General features: G+C 35.6%; 1 protein-coding gene across 2 annotated transcripts in view; it reads left to right on the forward strand.

The window, feature by feature from the left end:
• NCK1 (NCK adaptor protein 1) overlaps positions 1-22,112 on the forward strand; it is an 83,994-nt gene that overhangs the window by 56,959 nt on the left and 4,923 nt on the right. The window contains exon 2 of one of the 2 annotated variants that reach the window (XM_008588971.1): positions 3,811-4,054. In XM_008588971.1, coding sequence (XP_008587193.1) covers positions 3,829-4,054 — 226 coding nt within the window. In that variant the 5' untranslated portion in view covers positions 3,811-3,828. Of the gene's footprint in view, positions 1-3,810; positions 4,055-6,214; positions 6,338-22,112 lie in introns of those variants that run through there. The other variant, XM_008588972.1, reaches the window with a different exon arrangement.

Raw genomic sequence — 22,112 nt, forward strand, 5'->3', positions numbered from 1 at the left:
CCCCGCACCGGCCGGGGGCCCGGCACCGGGATCGCAAGCCTTGGTGTTGCTCCCGCGCCTTGCTCAGCCAGTGAGCGGGAGCCGGTCTGTATGTGGGATCCGAACCCTCGGACGGGAGCGCCGCCGCGCTTCCCAAGCGGCGCACTATCCAGTGCGCCACCGGGCCGGCCCCTTATTGATCTCTTTAAAGAGCAATCTGTTTCATCCATTTTTTGCTGTTGTTTTTGTTTTCAATGTCATTGATTTCTCTTTTCATTTACTTCCTTCTGCTTGCTTTAAGTTTCTTATGCTCTTCTTTTTTTAGGTTCTTGAGGCAGGAGGTTAGATTACTGATTTGAGGCTTTTCCTCTTTCTAATTATATGCCTTTAGTGTACTATAAATTTTCCTCTCAGCACTGCTTTATCTATGCTCCACAGATTTTGATTTCTGATTTTCCTCTGACCCACTATTGTTTAGAAGTGTGTTGTTTACCTTCTACATAATTAGAAGTTTTCCTGTTATCTTTCTGTTATTGATGTCTAGTTTGGTCCATCGTAGTCAAGAACACATTCACCGTATGATTTCAATTCTTTTAAGTTTGTCGAAATTTTTTCTATGGCTCAGGATAATCTATCTTGGTTTTGTTTCCTGGGTGTTTGAAAAACGTGTAATTCTGATGTTTTGAGATGGAGTATTCTATAAATGTTGATTAGATCCTGTTGGTTGAATGTGTTATTGAGTTCTTTGATATCTTTGCTGATTTTCTGTCTGGTGGGTAAAAGTTCTGGCTCCTTAATTGGCCTTTCCTTACACCATCCAGTGGAGAAGTTGAAGTGCCTCATTATAGCCTCTTGAGTTGGAAATCTGGGTTTCCTACTTGGCCTTTGCTGTTGTTGGTGGGACCACAGTTTTTGATTGTTTGTTTGTTTGTNTCCCTACAGCAATTTCCTTAGTATGTTTACACAACAATAAAGCAACTTAACATATCAATCAATAGCTTAACCTGCTCCAAGGGCATCTGTCCTTTGAGCCAGCAATTTTGCTGTGTCACAATTCTATATCTGTATCAGAGACTTTAGCCTGGGGAAAGTTTCCTGTCTTTTGCAAAGTTAACATTTCTATGTGTAATTTTAAAAAATTAGGTTATACCTGAAACTACAGGGCTTTGGAAACTAGGCCTTGTGAAATACATTTGCTTTATAAATGTTAGTATACTCCACAAGTGTTTGTTTTAGTGATTGTTGTTTTCAGTGCTTGTTTTAGCACCTCTGGCTCTATTTCCCAGAAGCACTCCTTTCACATGCTTGTCAGTTTTATCCTCCAGTTAGTGATAAGGTGGCTGCAGTAGTTCCAGACCTTTCATCTATCTGTCCATGACAGTTCAGAGATAGCCTGTGTTTCTCAAGAGGCAATCAACTGTTCCCTGAAATCCCTAGCAAACTTTTCCTTGCATCTGGGTCATTGTCCGTAAGTGGGTTAGTGTGGACAAACCTAGCAAGGAAAAGATTGTCATGATTGGCTTATGTGGGTTTTCAATCCTGGCTGTATATTAAAGTCACTTGGATAATTTTTAAAAATACTAATAATACCTGAGTGAAACTCCAGACTGATTAGAATCTCTGAAGTAGGGGCCCAAGCACCTGTGTTTTTTAAGAATTTCCATAAGTTATTCTAATATGCAGATGGGGCTTTGGTTAATCCAGATACATCTTTGAAGCTAGGATCAATTCCCCAAGTTGCTTGGCCAAAATAAAGAGGTGATTACTAGAAAGATAATTGGGATGCTGTTAGGAAAAGAGAAAATGAATGCTGGATATACAACCTACAGTGTCATTGTACCAACCCTTATTTTTTTAAAAAAGATGACTGGTAAGGGGATCTTAACCCTTGACTTGGTGTTGTCAGCACCACACTCTCCCAAGTGAGCTAACCAGCCATCCCTATATAGGGATCCGAACCCATGGCCTTGGTGTTATCAACACCACACTCTCCCAAGTGAGCCACGGGCCAGCCCTCCATCCCTTATATTTTTCCAAAAAATATTCATTGCAAGTTTTACATGTTTACTTTTCTAGATGAATTTTAAAATCAGTTTGTCAACTTTTAAAATTTCACTGGAACCTAGAATTTGATTTCATCAAGCTGATAGATTAATTGGATGGGGGATGAGGCACAGGGAAGGAATGCCCAGGTATCCCTGAAAGAAGTCAGCTTTTAGCTTTCTAGTGTCTCAGTAAGTGTATCAATAGTTTTGTAATTAAAAAAAAATCATCTACTTTTATTTTCTTTTTCTTTTTTTTCCTTTTTGTCTTTTTTCGTGACCGGTAACGGGATCGCAACCCTCAGTGTCGCGCCCGTACAGCGACCGGCAACGGGATCGCAACCCTCGGTGTCGCGCCCGCACCACGCTCAACCAGTGAGCGGACCAGTCTCTGTATGGGATCCAAACCCTCGGCGGGAGCGCCGCCGTACTCCTAAGCGCTGCACTCTACTGAGTGCGCCACCGGGCCGGCCCTATTTTATTTTTCTATAAATTTGTACATTTCACTTGTTTTCAGATTTACTGATAAAGTTTTTTATATTATTGCCGTGCCTTTTGAATGTCTGCAGCCTCTGTAATTTTGACTCCTTTTCATTCTGGTAGTTGGCTGTGCTTTTTCTTTTTCATTGATCAGTCTTGCCAGAATTATGTCAACTTTATTTGTCTTGACAAAGAGCTTCCTTTTCATTTTATTGAGATTTTGTTATATCTTTGTTATCTGTTTTATTAAATTATGCTTTCATTTGTATTTCCTATTTTCTACTTTTCTTTAGATTCTTCTACTTTTTTAACTGCTTAAGGTCGATGTTTATTGATTATTTTTAGCTCTTATTTTCTAATATAACTAAAACTAAAAATCTCCTTCTATATAATTCTTTTGCTGCATCCCACAAGATTAGATGTATAGTCTTTATTATCATTTATTTCTAAATATTTTCAAAATTCTATATGATTTCTTCTTAGACTCATGAGTTTTTAGAATTTTCCAAACATACATGATTTTAAGAAAAGCTATATTTTGTTACGGTTATCAGAGAATATGTTTGTAGGATACCAGTTGCATCAAAGTTGTTGAGACTTTCTTTTTGGCTTGGCATTTGATCAGTTTTTGTGTATGTTCCATTTGTATTCTTCTGTTTGTAGGTAATATTTTGTATATGTCTATTAGAGCAAACTTACTGGTTTTAATATCAATTCTTCTCTAGTCTTACTGTTTTTGTCTCTTTAATTGTTTCATTATTGAGACAAATATGTTAAAAATGGCTTTCTGTGATAATGGATTTGTCAGTTTCTCCTTGTGGTTCTACCAGTCTATTTATTATTATTAGGACACATAAGTTTACTTACTTATTTTTTTTTTCTTTTAGTAATAAGTACTTTCTTAGATGTTGTTGGGGGAGAAAGGTGGGATGGGGCTGGCTCAAGGCTGGCTCCTTGCTCGCCTGGTTGCAGTAGGGTAGGTAGGGCTGAGGCCCTCAGTCTGCTGCCTCAGGACCCTGGGGACTTCTCAGTATATATAGGTTTAGATCTTATGTATATTTAGTAGAACCTTTTATCATTGTGTAGTGAACTTTATTGCTAGTAAAGGGCTTTGCCTTACAGTTATTTTGTGTGATATTAATATAGCAACACCAGTTTTTTAAAATTAGTATTTGCATGGTGTATATTTTTGCCCCATAGTTTTAGCTTCAACCTTTCAATGTCCTTCGATTTTTAGGTATGTGTCTTTTGAAAAGCATGTAGACTTCTACTACTTCAACCTTATATAAAAATATTTCTGTGTTTACAGTGCTGAAGCTGTTGAAAGATGGCAGAAGAAGTGGTTGTAGTAGCTAAATTTGATTATGTGGCCCAACAAGAACAAGAGCTGGACATCAAAAAGAATGAAAGATTGTGGCTTCTGGATGACTCTAAGTCCTGGTGGCGAGTTCGAAATTCCATGAATAAAACGGGTTTTGTGCCTTCTAACTACGTGGAAAGGAAAAATAGTGCTCGGAAAGCATCTATTGTAAAAAACCTAAAAGATACCTTAGGTAAGTTTTTGCATTAAAAGAAAAATAGCTTTTTAAAAAATGGTTTCTGGAGCTTAGTTCTTTGTACACCATTCTGGCAGCAATGGGCAGAATTGATTTGAAAAGGCCAGGACTGGAATTTCAGCTAGGGAAGGTAAGTTTGGCTCATGGCTTTTATTCAAGCAAGGAGACCAGTGAAAGTCCTAAGTGTTAGCAAACAGTTTCCATAAATCTAGGCCCAAGTTCAAAGGTGTCAAACCACAGTGATGCTAATGAACAGAACTAACTGACCTTCTGACAAGGCTTCTTAAATCATGAGTGCCTGTTGGAATTTATATGTACAGGCAAATTCTGCATCTAATTGAGGCAGGCGAAAGAGTATGACACAGAGTTGCTTCTTTTGGCATCAAGGCACCTGTTTTACGTGACACATTGCTGTACTTTAATATGTAATGGTTTACATTTTCAAATTCACTTAAAAAACAATCATCAATCTTATTCTGTTTGATAAGAATTTTGAGCTGGATCGTTACTTCACATTAGCATTTACACAGTTGATCTCTTTCCCATTTTGCTTCTCTTTTTCCCCTCCTTTCTTCCTCTAATTATAAAGTTTTTGTTTTATTTATTTACACTTTATTGGCCCTCTATTAGGGCCTGAGACAGTGGAGCCTACTTCACACTGGGCCTATAGGAAGGAAATATGCATGGGTGAGGACTGGCCTTTTTTTTTTTAATAGTTAAACTCTCCTTAGCTGACAGGAAGGAATGGGAGGGACAGAATGTCATTTTTGGTATTCAGGCAACATGCTGTTGCTTAGTGGTTCTTTGTCTATATGCAGAAGAAAAGCAAAATTTCTCCTTGCAAAGACAGGTTGGGAGCAATGTAGCATGATTGACAAATATGAAATATGATTTACTCACTGCTTTACATTAGTGTTTATTTCTTATTCAACAATATTATTATCTTAGACTAGAATGCTCTTTTAATTATCAGCAATGTAAGATAAGACAAATATTGAACATTTTTAGCCATTGTTAAAACAGCAAAAACTAAAATATGACACAGTTCAAAGTAAGATATAAAGTATTGGAATATAAGTTTCTGTGCTGAAAACATTTCCAGTTTTCTAAAGGTAATATGACATATATAGTCACTGCGACATGTAACTGCTGAGATAACTTTTTTAGATTTTAAGGTTTTGCAAATAAGACAATTGTTTTTAGTTTTTAAATGGAAGACAAATCAGAAAGATTTTCCTTGAGGAGCTAAAGAGACCACACTTAGAATACTTCTAGTTTTGTAAATACTGGACATTTATTTAAAGCATGCTGATTAGAGGTATTGGGGAAAATTAAGGTAATTTCTATCAAGAAAGTATGCCTCATAGTGAAGAATGCACAGAGAGGACTAGGGCATACCTAGGTAGACTTTTGTTCCTTTTTACTGGTATCCTGGGACTAGAGCATATGTAGCAGTAATTAACAAAAGATAGTGAAAAAACTAATGTCAGAACAAAGAGGAAAAATATCCGTTTTTAATATTGCTTTATATAAATCTAAAAGCCCAATTAGATATAATTTTTATTATTTGTTAATACTTCAGGGAAACCTTTCATATTATTTTCTGATATTACTGAGACAATTTTAGTAAGATTTTATCTATATTTAAGTCTTAGGAAATCTCTGTTAATTTTATTAGTATATTACAGTTATTGGCTGTTAATATTCCAGACTATGTCAAAACATTGTTAGTTTGAGAACAAGTTAGTGATCTGTAGTTAGCCTGTATAATGATGTAAATCCAGCTTTTTGCATCAAACAGCTTTTCCCTTTACTCAGAATTTCTGCACCCTTTTTGGTAACTTAAATGTCCCATGCAAATTAATAGATTTGTTTCACAGTGATTGTGCTGGTGGAAACATTGAGAGTTGAAAGGGAGAAAACAAAGAAAAGGATGAATTTGTAAATATATTTTTACTGTTAAAAAATACATATGCCTTAAAGCTTCTTCCAAAATAAGTCTGAATAATAAGGTCACATTTTTGGCCATCATGATTTACTGTTTTTACTGGCTCTATTACAGTTTAGGAAAAAAGCTGTGGAAAGAGAAGCCTCAGAAAAAACTTTCTATTGTCTGGGTGTGGGCCAGGTCACATGGATTGGGTGTGGGAAGTTTCAGTGTTGCAGTACAGACCAGGAAGCTCACTAAGAATTATCCTGAGCTTGTTAACAAACTGACAAAAGAGAACACGGAATTTTTGTTCAAAATGGATTGGATAAATGCCTTTAAAGATTTTTTCAGTAAGTTAATCTCTTTATTAAATCTGTAGGTTTTGAATTATATTTTTCACTTTTGTGAATTTAAAGGAAAACTGTGGAAAGAACTTGTTGGTTTTATATAAGGTGGTGCTGTATGTTGTTTATGTAACATAGGCTAAACTGTGATATATTAAATAATACTAGTTTTGACTTGGTAGGTAAAATAATTTAAAAATGTTTTAGTATGAATGTTTCAATAACAAATAGGCAGAGGATATAAATGGTGTGCGTTTGATGCAGTTCGAATTCAGTAACTTTCATTTTAGCAGAGCCATTTGAAATGAATTAAATAAATTGTAAACATGTTAAAAACTTAGGAAAAAAAGGATTAAGTGAACTAGTTCCTTCATCCTCGACCTTTGAATTAACATGATATTGTCTTACTGCTTTTTACTTAGATTTTAGAGGAACAGTTTAAAGATAACATTTAATAAATGCACTAGTAAAAAGAATGGTTTGATTTAATTAGTGTAGGATTGCTTCAAATTACTATTTTGGTGCATGTGAGACTTGAAAGGAGTTCTGGGAGCAGCTGCATATGAAGAAAATAAAATAGTGAGTTTCTGGGATTGTTTTTGAGTTCAGGTCATAAAGTAATACTAATACTAATTTACAAGAGCCTAATCTGTGTCTGCTGATGGCCTTTTTATGATAATTAGTTTGATCTCTTTGAATATTTGCTTGATATTTCTAGAAAAATGAACAGAGAAATTATTTTAGAACTCTCTTATGCATAAGGAGCATAAGAAAACAAAAAGTAACCTGATGAGAGATTCTAGGAAAAGGGCAAAACAAAAGGAGTAAGCAATTTGTTGAAAAAGAATGTTGAATTGTAATATGAAGGATCATTTGTTTCTTTAGTTAGCTTTGGTGGCTAAGTGAATCCCTCTGGAAATATGTATCTTAACTTCTCCTTACTTTTTGGGAAGTTATCAAATTTTCAGATCTTTGTATTTTCATTTTTTGGTTTAGTTTTCCTTTTAAAGAACTTATTAATTTATTCATTCATTTGTTTACCAATGCATTTTTATTGACAGCCTTCTACAAGCAAGGCAAAAATCATAGAGTGAAAAATTAATGCTAACTTTCACAAAACTTAAATTTTGGTGGGAGGTAGATGATGGTTGTTATTTATTATTAATAATATAGTGGGTTTCATTTCTAGGTTTGGTCATAAGTGATATTGGCCATAAATCAACCAGAAATGATACAAAAAGGGTAAAAAGAGTATGTCATATTATTGGTACAGTGATTGAATATATATCATATTATTCTCTCTTCTGAGTCTTAGGAAGTTGATAATTAATCTTAAATGTACTTGTAGACCAAGGGTCAGGATTTGAGATTTTTAACCAAAATATCCCTTTCCTCAATCCCTGCAGCAGCCCCAAATTTGTATTTATTTTGCCAGACAGCTTGTCACAGTAGTGACATACTGTTCATCCACCTACTCCCTGAATGGACTTAAAAAGTAGAGGAAACAGGGTATATGCTCCTTGTGTGGTAGCCAGAATACCCTTGAAAATAAAAATTGCAGTGTTTTAGGTAAGACAGAATAATCAAAAACAATTGTTTTATGTAGATGAAATGAACAGATGAAAATACAAAGAAATTAAATAACCTGTATTGGAAGGAGTACCATATGTTTGTATTTAGAATTCCTTAATTTTGCCTCCATATATACCTGTTATATGCCCAGGGTATATAACTTTTCTAATTTCCTGTTTCTTATTTCTAAAAGAGAGTTGGGCAAGACTAGATGATCCTGGAAAGTCCCTTCTAACTCTAAAAGTTTTACAGTCCTGGTAAACAACTAAGCAGTCTTATGAGTGTCATATCAGGGGTGGGGAATCCATGAGGGAGAATTTGGTTTTGAAAGAAGTACAAACATAAGAACAAAATGATAGTTCACTAGGAAGAAGCAGTAATACTTTGTTATCGTTCTTTTTTGTTTGTTTGTTTGTTTTTTTAGCCCTTGTAGAAATTTTCAGAGTATTTATTATTAATTTGGTCTGAAACTTACTTTCAGAATATCCATGTCTTTTTATTTATTTTTTTTTTACTTGTAATTTAGTATTTATTATTAATTTGGTCTGAAACTTACTTTCAGAATATCCATGTCTTTTTATTTATTTATTTTTACTTGTAATTTATTTATTTTATTTTATTTTATTTTATTTTATTTTATTTTATTTTATTTTATTTTATTTTATTTTATTTTATTTTATTTTATTTTATTTTATTTTATTTTATTTTATTTTATTTTATTTTATTTTATTTTATTTTATTTTATTTTATTTTATTTTATTTTATTTTATTTTATTTTATTTTATTTTATTTTATTTTATTTTATTTTATTTTATTTTATTTTATTTTATTTTATTTTATTTTATTTTATTTTATTTTATTTTATTTTATTTTATTTTATTTTATTTTATTTTATTTTATTTTATTTTATTTTATTTTATTTTATTTTATTTTATTTTATTTTATTTTATTTTATTTTATTTTATTTTATTTTATTTTATTTTATTTTATTTTATTTTATTTTATTTTATTTTATTTTATTTTATTTTTAAATTTTATCTTGTCGATATACGTTGTGGTTGACCTTGTGGTCGATTATTATTGCCCCTTACCAAAACCTCCCTCCCTCCTCCCTCTCCTCCCTCCCACCCAATAATGTCCTTTCTGTTTGCTTGTCGTATCAACTTCAAGTAATTGTAGTTGTTATATCTTCTTCCCCCCGCCCCCCCCGTTTTGTGTGTGTGTGTGTGTGTGTGTGTGAATTTATTTATTAATTTTGTTACCATTCTATTGAACAATTTACTCAGTGATTTAGATGAAGGGAAGTGACGTGCTTAAAGTAAGGAGTACCTAAAGTTGAAAGCAATAACTAATACATTGGGTTCTGAAATATATTTGGGAGCTAAAAATTGAGATAGAAATAAACAAGATGAATAAGAACAGACACTAATGTAAAACCCTGCGATTTTAAAAGGGATTGAGAAGATTGATGATAACTAGCCTGGCAACAGTTTACATGAGCAAAAGGCTTATTAGTAAGAGCTGCTGTGCTAATGTAGGTGCTAAAGTCTTGACATAGTCCATGGTGGCATTGATTCAGGTCTGTGAGGTGCTCAGGTGAAGGGATGCGATAGCTCCCTTATGTGTGCACTGGCCAAATAAAACATGACATGGTTTATCCACTTCAGATAGATATACTTTTAATAATGGTATTGAGAACTTGGATGCTTCCAAATACTGGTATCCAGTATATCAGGGATTTGGAAACCAGGTTCCATAAGAAATAGTTACGGTACAAAGGAAGAGGACGGCTATCACATAAAGGTGGATTGCTTACAATGTTTAACCGAGTTCTTAAAAACTTTTGAGGTGTTTATAATGTGTTGTTCTGGTTAAGAAACAGTGCTATAGGAAGAGAGAAGTAAGACCAGTGGATAGTAGTGAAGGGAAAATTGGAAGCTATATAACACTTTTTTAAAAAAAAATAAAGCTAACAGTAAAAAAGTCTACCTCAGATTTGTTCATTTCCTCAGTGCTTAGATCTGAGCATTTTCCTCTTAACCCCAGCCAGCTCCAGGTATAATGCAACAATAAATGGTTAAGTTTGAAAAATTAAATACCAGACACTAGGTGATGGGAAAGTAATAACTACCATTGCTAACTGAGACCCCCAAAGGTGTGTTTGCTTGCTGCCCAGTGGCCAATAATGGAGAGACAAGAGTTAGTGTGAGGAAAGGTAGCCTTTAATCAGGAAGCCAGCAGCCTGGGGACATGGTCAACTTATGTCTCAAAGACCATCTCCGCCTCTCCCAGATTTGCCAAAGGGTTTTTTAGGGGTTTATGGTAGAAAATCGATTCATGGTGACCAAGTGGGGACATGCAGACATGCCTGAGTGTTTCAGATAATCATCAGGGAACTTCCTAGGTGGGAATTGACCAGCGTCGTAATTTGTTCTCCATGGATTTAGTTCCTGTTATTCTCAAATAAGATCAGGTTAGTAAGCTAGTAAAGAATGGCTATTTGGGTTAATAATTTTTCTCTAATTATTTGTGTACAATGTGAGAGCAAGAGTTCAGTTCTGGCAATTAGCTGCAAACTGTGATTTAGATTACAGGAGAGAAGAAGTTTTTAAATTCAAAGGTTTAGCAAAATGTAGTCACTTCTGTTCAGGCTGTTATACCACTGATTGAGTGCCTGCTATGTGCTATGCACTGTGCTAAGTGCTTTACATATACTCTTTAAAAAGTTCTTTACAAAAAATTTATGAGGTAGATACTACATGTATTTGTTTCTGTTGCTTATAACAAAATACTTGGAACTGGGTAATTTATAAGGAAAACAAAATTTACTGCTTGCAGTTTTGAAGGCTGGGAAGTCTACCAAGTTCAGGGAACACATCTGTTGAGAGCCTTGGTGGTGGTGACAGTGACAGCAGAGTATCACATTGCAACAATGGTGGAGCAGAGAGAGACTAACCTCCTCATTCACTCTCCTTTTAAAGCCCTCTAAACCACCATTTGTGTATAAGTTACCCATTTATGGTATTTTTGTTATGGCAGCCCAAATGAATTAAGACAGGAAGAATTTAGAAAAGATAGTACCTTGACTTGAGTGATACCTTTTGTGAAAGGATCTAATTGTAGGGGATTATAACATAATTGAGACACTAAGAAATACTAATACTTTATGTTTGTATAACTCTGTATAGTACTTTTGCATCTACTTTCATTGATAGCAGGAGATTGGAAGGACCATTTTCTAGCAATAGAAACAAAGGACAATAAACAGGCCCTTCTCAAAGAATTGTAAGCAGGAGAATAATGCAACCTTCTGAGTATGCATGCTTTTGTTCAGTCGTTCACATATTAAACATTAATGGAACATTTAATGTGGGCCAATCACTTGGGATAAAGAAGTAATTAAAAACATGCTTTCTGATCTCAAGGAAGCAAATATTGTTATACAGAGTATTAAGTGTTATGGTAAAAATATTTACAAAGAATAGTAATGGCACAAAGAAATACATCAGCTTTTGGCAGGGGAGGGTGGTGGAGAGAAAGGAAAACCTTCAGGAAGAAGATACCTTGACTGAGTCTTAAAGAATGAGGATAAGGGAGTGTTTTAGGGAGAAAAATATCATGTGCAAGCCTCAGAGCCTTGAAAGAGCATGGATTTTTGGTAACTGTGAGGAGCTTGATATCACTGTAGCATGAGTTATAGCATCAGTGGGTTTGGGAAAAACAGATATTAGATTGAAAGACATGCTCACAAGAGAGACTATAGAGGGTTTTGTGTTGCATAGAAAACAAATAGTCCAAGCTTGTGTTCTTTTCCTGAAATATTTCTGGCCACTAAAATTAGATTGTTGTTGGTGTTTTCTGACAGGGACTTTAATGGTTGGGTCTGTCCAAAATTTTAATTCCTTTTTAGACATCTTTTTCAGAGTTAAAAAAAAAATCCTTTTGAAACTATTCTTTATTTTCAGGTTTAAAAATTTTTAAATATTTGCTTATATCAGTATTCAGTTTTATAAAATCTGACAAACATTTATTGCATAGCTGCTATGTGCACAGTTCTGGATGGTTTAGGAAGTGCAAAAGATCAGTGAGACATAGAACACTTCTCTCCAGAAGCTTATGCTCTAGTAAATGGGCTTGAAATAACAGGAAAAAATACAAATACAGAAAAAGCTAATGTAGGTACCTCAGAAGTACAAGGTGCTAGGATGTTTTTAAAAGGAGAGTTTATGTATCATTGAGGGTGGGGGTGGGAAATGAAGGATGTTGAGAAACATGGAGCAGGAAGAATAATGAAATAATAATGTTATTAATTGAAATAGTTATTCTACTTGAGTGGGTAGATTTTTGAGAGGAAAGAATTTTATTAAGGTTCTGGTAAGAAACTAGTGAACAAGGTAAGAACTAAGTCATGAAGGTAGAAACATCTATTCAGGGGATTTCAAATATTCCATTTTTATTAAAATTTAGGGTTGTTTTGGTGCAGGGCATTGTAAAAAGATGCTTTTATTTAACATTTACCATATGTATTATACTGTTACTTTACGTTATTTTACTCAATTCGCACAACACTCTCATGAGAAAAATAGTATTTTCTGCATTTCTAAGCTCAGAAAAGTGATATAGCTTGCATGAGATTCCATAGCTAGTAAGTGGTAGATCTGGGATTTGAACCAATGGCTAATTGAAGATCTACTGTTTTTCAGTAGTCTGTACTATAAACCTGAAAAGGAAAGCTGAGGACATTCTAAAGAGGGCAGTACATTCTAGGCAGAGTATTTCTCTTAATTCAGTAGGCAATAAGAGCCACTGTTGGCTGTTGAGCAGTTCTGTATGTGATTGCAGCTGTTTTTATAGGAAGACTAGACTGGTTGATATGAATGGTGTGTGGAATCAGGGTGAGATTGGATTAGTAAGGAAACCAATTCATAGAGGACAGTGAAGGCTCAGGTACAGCATAATAGGCCTGATTTAGGTCGACAATAGCGGGGATGGAAAGTGTTGGCAGTAAGGAGATATAAGATGACTGAGGCTTTGATATGACTCTTAAAAAAAAAATTTGCCCAACATCACTCAGCATTCAAGAAATACAAATCAAAACCCATGGAGATACCATCTCAGTCCAGTTAGGATGGCTAATATCCAAAAGACTGTGATGATAAATGCTGGCGAGGTTGCAGAGAAAAAGGAACTCTCATGCACTGTTGGTGGGACTGCAAAATGGTGCAGCCTTTATGGAAAATGGTATGGAGGTTCCTCAAAGAATTACAGATAGATCTACCATATGACCCAGCTATTTCACTGCTGGGTATATACCCAGAGGAATGGAAATCATCAAGTCGAAGGTATACCTGTACTCCAGTGTTCATTGCAGCACTATTTACAATAGCCAAGAGTTGGAACCAACCTAAATGTCCATCATCAGATGAGTGGATACAGAAAATGTGGTACATATACAGAATGGAATACTACTCTGATATAAAAAAGAATGAAATACTGCCATTCGCAGCAAAATGGATGGACTTAGAGAAAATTATATTAAGTGAAACAAGTCAGGCACAGAAAGAGAAATACCACATGTTTTCACTTATTTGTGGGAGCTAAAAATAAATACACAAACAAATTGTGGGGGCGGGAAGAAGACACAACAATCACAATTCCTTGAAGTTGTTAAGACATGCTAACAGATATGAGGTTGATGGGAGGGAGGGGGAGAAGGGAGGATTCGGTAAAGGGACACACAAATCAACCACATTATATATTGATAAAATAAAATTAAATTAAAAAAAATTTGTAAGGTAAAGTCACAACATAAATTTAACCATTTAAAAGTTTACAGTTCATTGATATTTAGTACATTACTGGTGTTGTGCAACCATCACTTCTATCTAATTTCAAAACATTTTCGTTACCCGAAAAGGAAATCTTATACCTTAAATAGTCATTATCCACTCTCCCGTCCTTAAGCCTCTTAACCACAATTGTGCTTTTTGTCTCTGTGGATTTACCTATTCTAGATAGTTCATATAGTGGAATCATACAATATGTAACATTTTGTGCCTGGCCTCTTAATTCAGCATGATATATTCAGTGTTCATCCATGCTGTCGCGTATATCAGTACTTCATCCCTTTTATGGCTGAATGATATTCTGTTGTATGGCTGTACTGTTTTTTGTTTATCCATTCATCTGTTGATGGGTGTTCAGATTGTTTCCACATTTTGTTGATTGGGAATAGTGATGCTGTGAACGTTCATATACAGGTATTTGTTTGAATATCTATTTTCCGTTCTTTTGGGTATATACGTAGGAGTGGAATTGCTGGATTGTATAGTAATTTTCTTCTACTTTTCAAGAAACCATCTAACTTTCCACATCAGTTACACCATTTTACATTCCAACCAGCATTGTAAGAGGGTTCCAATTTCTCCACATGCTTACCAACATTTATTTTCTTTTTTTTGTTTTTGTTTTTGTTTTGTCTATGGCCATCCTAGTGAGTGTAAAGTGGTATTGTACTGTGGTTTTGATTTGCATTTCCCTTATGACTAATGGTATTGTGCATGTTTTCATGTGCTTGTTGGCCATTTGTATATCCTCATTGGAAAAATGTTTATTCAAGTCATTGCCCATTTTTGAATTAGTTTTTGTTGTTGTTGGCTTCTAAGAGTTCTTTATATGGTCTGCATACTAGACTCTTATTTCTGTAGGTTTTTTTTTTTTTTTTTTTTTTTGTCTTTTGTCTTTTTCCGTGTCCGGCAATGGATCGCAACCCTCAGTGTCGCCCCCGCACCGGACCGGGGACCGGCAACGGGATCGCAACCCCCGGCGCCGCTCCCGCGCCTCGCTCAGCCAGTGAGCGGGAACCGGCCTGCATGTGGGATCCGAACCCTCGGGCAGGAGCGCCGCCACGCTTCCCAAGCGGCGCACTATCCAGTGCGCCACCGGGCCGGCCCCTGTAGGTTTTTTAACATTCTTGATTGTGTCCTGTACACAAATGTTTTTAATTTTAGTGAAGTACAATTGCTCTTTTTTTGAAAAGGGGGGGCACTTGCTTATTTTTTGGTGTCGATATCTAAGAATCATTGCTAAATCCAAGGTCATGAAGATTTACTCCTGTGTTTTCTTCTAAGGGTTTTTTTTCCTAAGAGTTTTATAGATTTAGCTTTTACATTTGGGTCACTGATTCATTTTGAGTTAATTTTTGTATTTGATGTGAAGTAGGAGTGTAGCTTAATTATTTTTCATGTGAATATCCATTTGTCTGAATACTATCTGTTGAAGAGACTGTTCTTTCCCCCAACGAAATGTTTTTGGCACCCTTGACAAAAATCAGTTGACCATAGATTTATGGGTTTATTTCCAGACTCTCAGTTCTGTTTCATTGGTCTGTGTGTATGTTCTTATGCCAGTACCACACTGTTTGATTACTGTGGCTTTGTAGTGAGTTTTGAAATTGGACATAGAGAGTCCTCCAACTTTATCCTTTTTCAAGATTGTTTTGGCTACTCTGGGTCCCTTGCAATCCCACATGAATTTTAGAATCAGTTTTACCATTTCTGCAAACAAAAAGCTGTTGAACTTTGACAAGGATTGTATTGAATACGTACATTGCTTTGGATAGTATTGCCACCTAACACAGTATATCTTTCCATTTATTTAGGTTTTCTTTAATTTCTTTCAGCAATTTTTGTAATGTTTAGTGTACAGTTATTGTACTTCCTTGTTTAAATTTATTATGTATTTTATTCTTAATGCTATTATAAATGGAATGACTTTCTTAATTTCCTCTTTAGATTGTTCATTGCTAGCATGTGTAGAAATACAACTGAGTTTTGTGTATTGATCTTGTATCTAGCAACTTTGCTGAATTTATTTAACAGTTTTCTGGTGGGTGGATTCTTCATGATTTTCACCTTACAAGATCATTTCATCTGTGAATAAAGATCATTTTACTCCTTTCTTTCCAGTCTGGATGCCTTTGATTTCTTTTTCTTGCCTAATTGCTCTGGCTAGCACTTTCAATACAATGTTGAATAGAAATGGTGAAAGAGAGCATTCTTCATCTGACAGGGAAAGCTTTGCCTTTCTCCATTGAGTATGACATTAGCTGTGGGTTTTTGTAGATGTCCTTTATGTTGAGGAAATTCCCTTCTAATCCTAGTTTGCTGAGTGTTTTTATCATGAAAAGGTTTTAGATTTTTGTCCAATGCTCTTTCTGCATCAATTGAGAAGGTCGTGTGTTCTCCACCTCCCCTTTCATTCTGCTAGTGTGATGTATTACATTGGTTTATTTTCATATGTTGAACTACCCTTGTTTAAGTCCCACTTAGTCATGATGTATAATCCATTTAATATATTACTGGATTTGATTTGCTGGAGAGGTGATCCTTATATTTTCACAGATTCTGTACTTGTGAATTTACCTACTTGTTCAAATTTATCTGTAAGCCCCAAATTGATACTTTTGTGATGCTTTTGCAGACATGCAAAGTGGCACAAAATTTGAGTCACCCAATGAGTAGTACATTCCCAGCTGAGGCAGTGCTTCACCTTGTTTCAGCTCCTATACTGTGAACAGGTGTCCTTTTCACAGTTTATTTAGTGCCACACCTTTGCATTTTTGTTCTTATTCTTGGTGATTTTGCTGTTTAAAATGGCCAAGCATAGTGTTGAAGTGTTGTCTGCTGTTCCTAAACACAAGAAAGCTGTCATTTGCCTATGGAAAAAATTCGTGTTATATAAGCTTCGTTCAGGTATACTTATAGTGATGTTGGTTGTGAATTCAATGTTAATAAATCACCATTTATATTAAATAAAGTGTCTTTAAAGAGAAACACATAAAACGAGGTTATGTATTGATTGACAAAAATGTTGTGAATGGAGGTTAACCCTGTGTTTCCAGTGATTTGGTATTTACTAATTCAGCATTCATGATGACTTTGTAGAAAATAACTAGTGCAAGTAATGGGAATTGACTGATATGTTGAGGATTTTTGCATCTATATTTATAAGTGATATTGGGCAAAGTTTTCTTGTGATGGCTTTGGTATTCAGGGTAATGCTGGCCTCATAGAATGAGTTAGGAAGTGTTCTCTTCTCTTTTTGGAGAAGTTTTAGAAACATTTGTGTTAATTCTTCTTTAAATGTTTGGTAGAAGTCCAGTGAAGCCATCTTGTCCTGGGCTTTTCCTTGTTGAGAGGTTTTTGATTACTGATTCAATCCTTTATTTTTCATAGGTCTGTTCAAATATTCTGTTTCTTCCTGAGTCCGTTTTGGTAGTTTGTATGTTTCTTGGAATTTATCTTTTTCATCTAATTAACTAATTTGGTGGCATACAGCTGTTGATAGTGTTTTCTTATAATCTTTTTTTTTTTTTGTATGTTTTTTCAAATTTCTGTAAGGTCTATAGTAATGTTTCCACTGCGTTTCTACTTTTAGTAATTTTTTTCTTTTTAGCTAGACTAAAGATTTTTCAATTTTGCTGATATTTTCAAAGACCCAAGTTTTGGTTTTGTTGATTCTCCTGTTTCTTTTCTTTCTTTTTTTTTTTTTTTTGTCTTTTTTCGTGACCGGCCACGGATCGCAACCCTCAGTGTCGCGCCCGTACTGGACCGGGACCGGCAACGGGATCGCAACCCTCGGTGTTGCGCCCACACCTCGCTCAGCCAGTGAGCAGCCGGTCTGTATGTGGGATCTGAACCCTCGGCGGGAGCACCACCGCGCTCCCAAGCGGCGCACTGTAGCAGTGCACCACCGGGCCGGCCCTTTTCTTTCTTTTTTAAAAATTCTCTTTTGTGTTTATCTCTGCTCTAATTTTTATTACTTCCTGGCTTCTGCTAGCTTTGGGTTTCTTTTCTTTTTTTTTCTAGTTCCTTAAGTTGCAGATTTGAGATCTTCTTTTTTAATGTATGCAGTTAGAGCTATAAATTTCTCTCTGAGCACTGCTTTTGCTACATCCCATAGGTTTTAGTATGTTGTGTTTTTAATGTTAATTTGTGTCAAAGTATTTTCTAATTTCACCTGTAATTTTTTTTTTCCTTTTTGTCTTTTTTCGTTACCGGTAACGGGATCACAACCCTCAGTGTCGTGCCCGTACCGTGACCGGCAACGGGATCGCAACCCCCAGTGTCGCGCCCGCACCGCGCTCAGTGAGCGGACCGGTCTCTATATGGGATCCGAACCCTCGGCGGGAGCGCCACCGCGCTCCCAAGCACCACACTCTACTGAGTGCGCCACCAGGCTGGCCCCACCTGTAATTTTTTCTTTAACCCACTGGTTGTTTAAAAGTATGTTGATTAATTTCCAAATATTTTTGAATTTTTCAATTTTCCTTACAGTTATTGATTCTGGGTTTATTCCATTGTGGTCAGTGACGATATATATGATTTTAATCTCAAATTTATTGAGACTTGTTTGTTTTGTGGCCTAACATATGATCTATCTTGCAAAATGTTCCATGCATGCCTGAGAAAAATGTATATTCTGCTGTTGTTTGATGAAGTGTGCTATATATGACTTTTAGGTCTAATTGGTTTATAGTATTGTTCAAATCCTCTATTTTCTTAGTGAACTTTTGTCTAGTTCTATCCACTATTAAAAATAGGGTATGATGTCTCCAACTATATCATAGAACTGTCTATTTCTGCCTTTCATTCTGTCGATTTTTGTCTCTATTAGTTGTGTATATGTTTGTAATTGTTATATTTTCTTCATGGATTGACCCTTTTATCAATATATAGTGTCCTTCTTTGTCTCTTGTAATGACCTTTGTCTTAAAGTCTATATTTTTTGATATTTATGTAGCCACCCCAGCTGTTTTTATCTTTGGATTCTTCTAAAGTTAGTATCTTGTAGATAGCATAGAGTTGGGTCTTTTTTTTTTTTTTAATCCATTCTGCCAATCTCTGCCTTTTAATTGGAAAATTTAATCCATTTATATTTAAAGTAATTACCAATAAGGAAGAACTTCTGTTATTTTGTTGTTTTCTATAAGCCTTATACTTTTTCTCCTCAATTCCTCTATTAATTCCTTCTTTCTAGACATATTTTGTGATGTACTGTTTTATTTCCCTTCTTTTGTCTTTTTCTGTATTTTTTTTACTTTTTCCTTAGTGGTTACTCTTGGGATTACAATTTACATCTTAAATTTTTAACAATCAAGTTTGAATTAATACCACTTTAATTTCAGTATTATACATAACAGCTCTTTTACAGCTCCACCTTTATATATTACCTAGATTTGAAATTATGGTTTTATACATTTGTACTTTGAATTATGTAGGAAAAAAAGAGGTTTTACAAACCAAAAATGCAATACTGCTTCTGTCTTTTATATTTAGCTATGTAGTTAACTTTACTGTTGTTATTTTCTCATATGAAAATTATTGTCTAGTGTCCTTTCATTTCAGCCTGGAGGACTCCCTTTAGCATTTGGGAGCACAGTTCTAGTAGTGTTAAATACCATCAGTTTGTGTCTATCTAGGAATGTCTCAATTTCTCCTTCATTTTTGAAGAACAGTTTTGGAGGATATAGGATTCTTGATTTTTGATTTTTGATTTTTTTCTTTCGGCATGATATTCTATCCCCTCCCCCTCAGGGTTTATTGTTGCTTCTTTTTGTCAGTGGTGGTTTGTTTGTTTAGGGACTTTTCTAAACTATTTTTGTAAGGTCTATATTCTTAGTCATGTGTGGCCACTGAAGTCTGTGCTCCATGTGCTTAGCAGTCAGCTAGTGTTTTGAGAGAATGTCTTTGAACACCTAGAGCCAAAAGAAAAAAAAACAAACTACTCTTCCAAACTTTACAGATTGACTCTATATTGGGGCCCTCAGTTAATGTTTAGCCAAGTGTCTTAGTCTTTTTTGTGCTGCTATAACATAATACCTGAGACTGGGTAATTTATAAAGAACAGATTTATTTCTTACAGTTCTGGAGGCAGGGAAGTCTGAGGTCAAGGGTCCTGCATCTAGCCAGGGCCTTCTTGTTATCTCAGCCAATGGCAAAAGGTGAAAGGGCAATAGAGTATGTACATGAGAAAGAGAGAGAGAGAGGGAGAGGAGAGGGAGGAAGGGAGCTGAACTCATCCTTTAATCAGAAAACCCACGTCAGCCATAACTAACCCACTCCCATGATAACAGCCTTAATCCATTCATGAAGTCAGAGCCCTCATGTAATCACCTCTTAAAGGTTCTACCTTTCAGTGCTGTTGCACTGGGGATCCAACACCTGAACTTTGTGGGGACACATTTAAACCATAGCACCAAGCCATTTAGAGTTCCACCTTAGCCATCACTTATTGTTTGCCCAGAGTGTGAAGGTCATCCAGAGGTGAAATCTTAGGGTCTTGTTGGGTCTTTCCTGAGTAAGTGTCCAGCCCTGTCCATATGTGTGGCCTTCTGGATTTCTTGGTATACACAGGAACTTTTAAAAGCCCTTATTATCCCACATATATCCTTTCCCATCCACTTCCTTCCCAGGCTTTTATTTTCTGTCTGTTCCTGGTCTCAATTGTTGTCCCTTGCCCTAGGCTCCTCCATCAATTAAATGATTTCAATGAAAACAACCCAGGAAAACACCCTAGCCCTGGAAATGGCTCCAACTCAGGGAAGCCAAAGCAAACCATTATGTGGGTATTTCAGGGAAGTGCTAGACAAATTGAAATGCATAATCACAATTCTTTAAGAATAAGGTCTGTATCGCTTCCTCTGGCATTAGGAGTGTAGGTTGCTGTCCTCACAGCCACCACTGACTTAGGATGTGGGGGGTGGCAGGCTGACAACTTGAAATGCCATAGAATTCTCTTCACTACAAAGCAGCAGCTTCTTTCTTCATCCAGCCTTGTCTCCTAGTTTTTCTAATTTTTTTTTTTAGTAGATACACTGCAAAAGTTGACGATTCAAGCAGTGTGTGCCAGCTCATTGAATGCTTTTTGGAGGGACAGTCTTGGAGTTCCCTACTCAGTCATTTTTGGAGATTTTTCAGAATGATGATACTATTTACCAGAAGTAAGAAAAGGGGGACAGGGGAAGTTGGTTATGGGTATAGGAGGACTGTTTTTTGGACGTTGTGTTAGGTTTGAGGTGCTGATGTTACAATCTGTAGATGTCTAATGACAATTGGAATTGTAGCGCTTGAATTCCAGAAAGAGCTTAGAGCTGCAAAGAGGTCTTGGAACTTTCTACAAGTAAGTTATAGAAAACAAAACTGTATGATTGCCTTGAAATAAGGGAAAGTCAAGTATGGTGTCTTGGGAAACACTTTCAGCCACGGAATCAGTTACTTATTAATTTAGAAAACATTCACTTTGTTTCTACTACTAATGTGTAGTACTGCTAAGCACTGGAGATATATTAAAGAGACAGACAAGTAAACAAGTTAGTATGATGCAATGTTATAATAACAAAGCACTTGGAATATGTAAACAGAGGCACACAGAATGTGTTAACAGGTCATGAGGGAAAACAGGAGACTCTCAGGGAGGTAAAAGAGGGAGAAAACATAATGGAGAGAGTGGTCTGTGATGCTGGTTGCCACAGAGAGAGTTTGAGAAGGCTGGGGACTGTAAAAAGTACTGATTTGGCAGTAAGGCGATGACACAATTTTCATTAGCATGGTTTTAATTGAGTAGGATAGAGGATCAGATTATAAAGAGTATTCTAGGTAAAAGAGAAGAAAACTTTTTAAAGAATGGTATAGTTTAAAAGGAATAGTGTTTTTAGACAATCGAAGGGACTGAGTAGAAGGGAAACAAGGATGGCGTAGAGTCCCAAATGAATTAGGAAAGATGGTATTAAAAATCTGGAAGGATCAGGGTTTGGGGACTAGGGTGAAGAAAGAGAGTGAGGGTAATGAGTTTGAGAGAGTGAGAAGGAATTTGAGAAATTTTACCTAGGAAGGTCTGTTTTCTAGGTAAAATAGAACACAAAATTGTGCTAAGAAATGAGCAGCAGTGAAAATGCCTGTCTGAGGTTGAGGTAGCATACATTTGTAATAATAGTATCATTTGGTGATTTTCTCATTTCTTTCAACAAATGTGTACTTATATTAAGCACCTACTATGTGCTAAGCACTGTACAAGGTCCTTGGGATTATGTCCATCAACAAAGTAAACAAAAATCCCTGCCCTTGTGGAGTTACATGTGAATGGGGTGAGGAGAGAGAAAAAAGTAAATAACATTATTTTAAAATTAACATGAGGTAAAGAGAGCTAC

Source organism: Galeopterus variegatus, unplaced genomic scaffold (assembly GCF_000696425.1).
Source record: "Galeopterus variegatus unplaced genomic scaffold, G_variegatus-3.0.2 Scaffold5133, whole genome shotgun sequence".
NCBI lineage: Eukaryota > Metazoa > Chordata > Mammalia > Dermoptera > Cynocephalidae > Galeopterus > Galeopterus variegatus.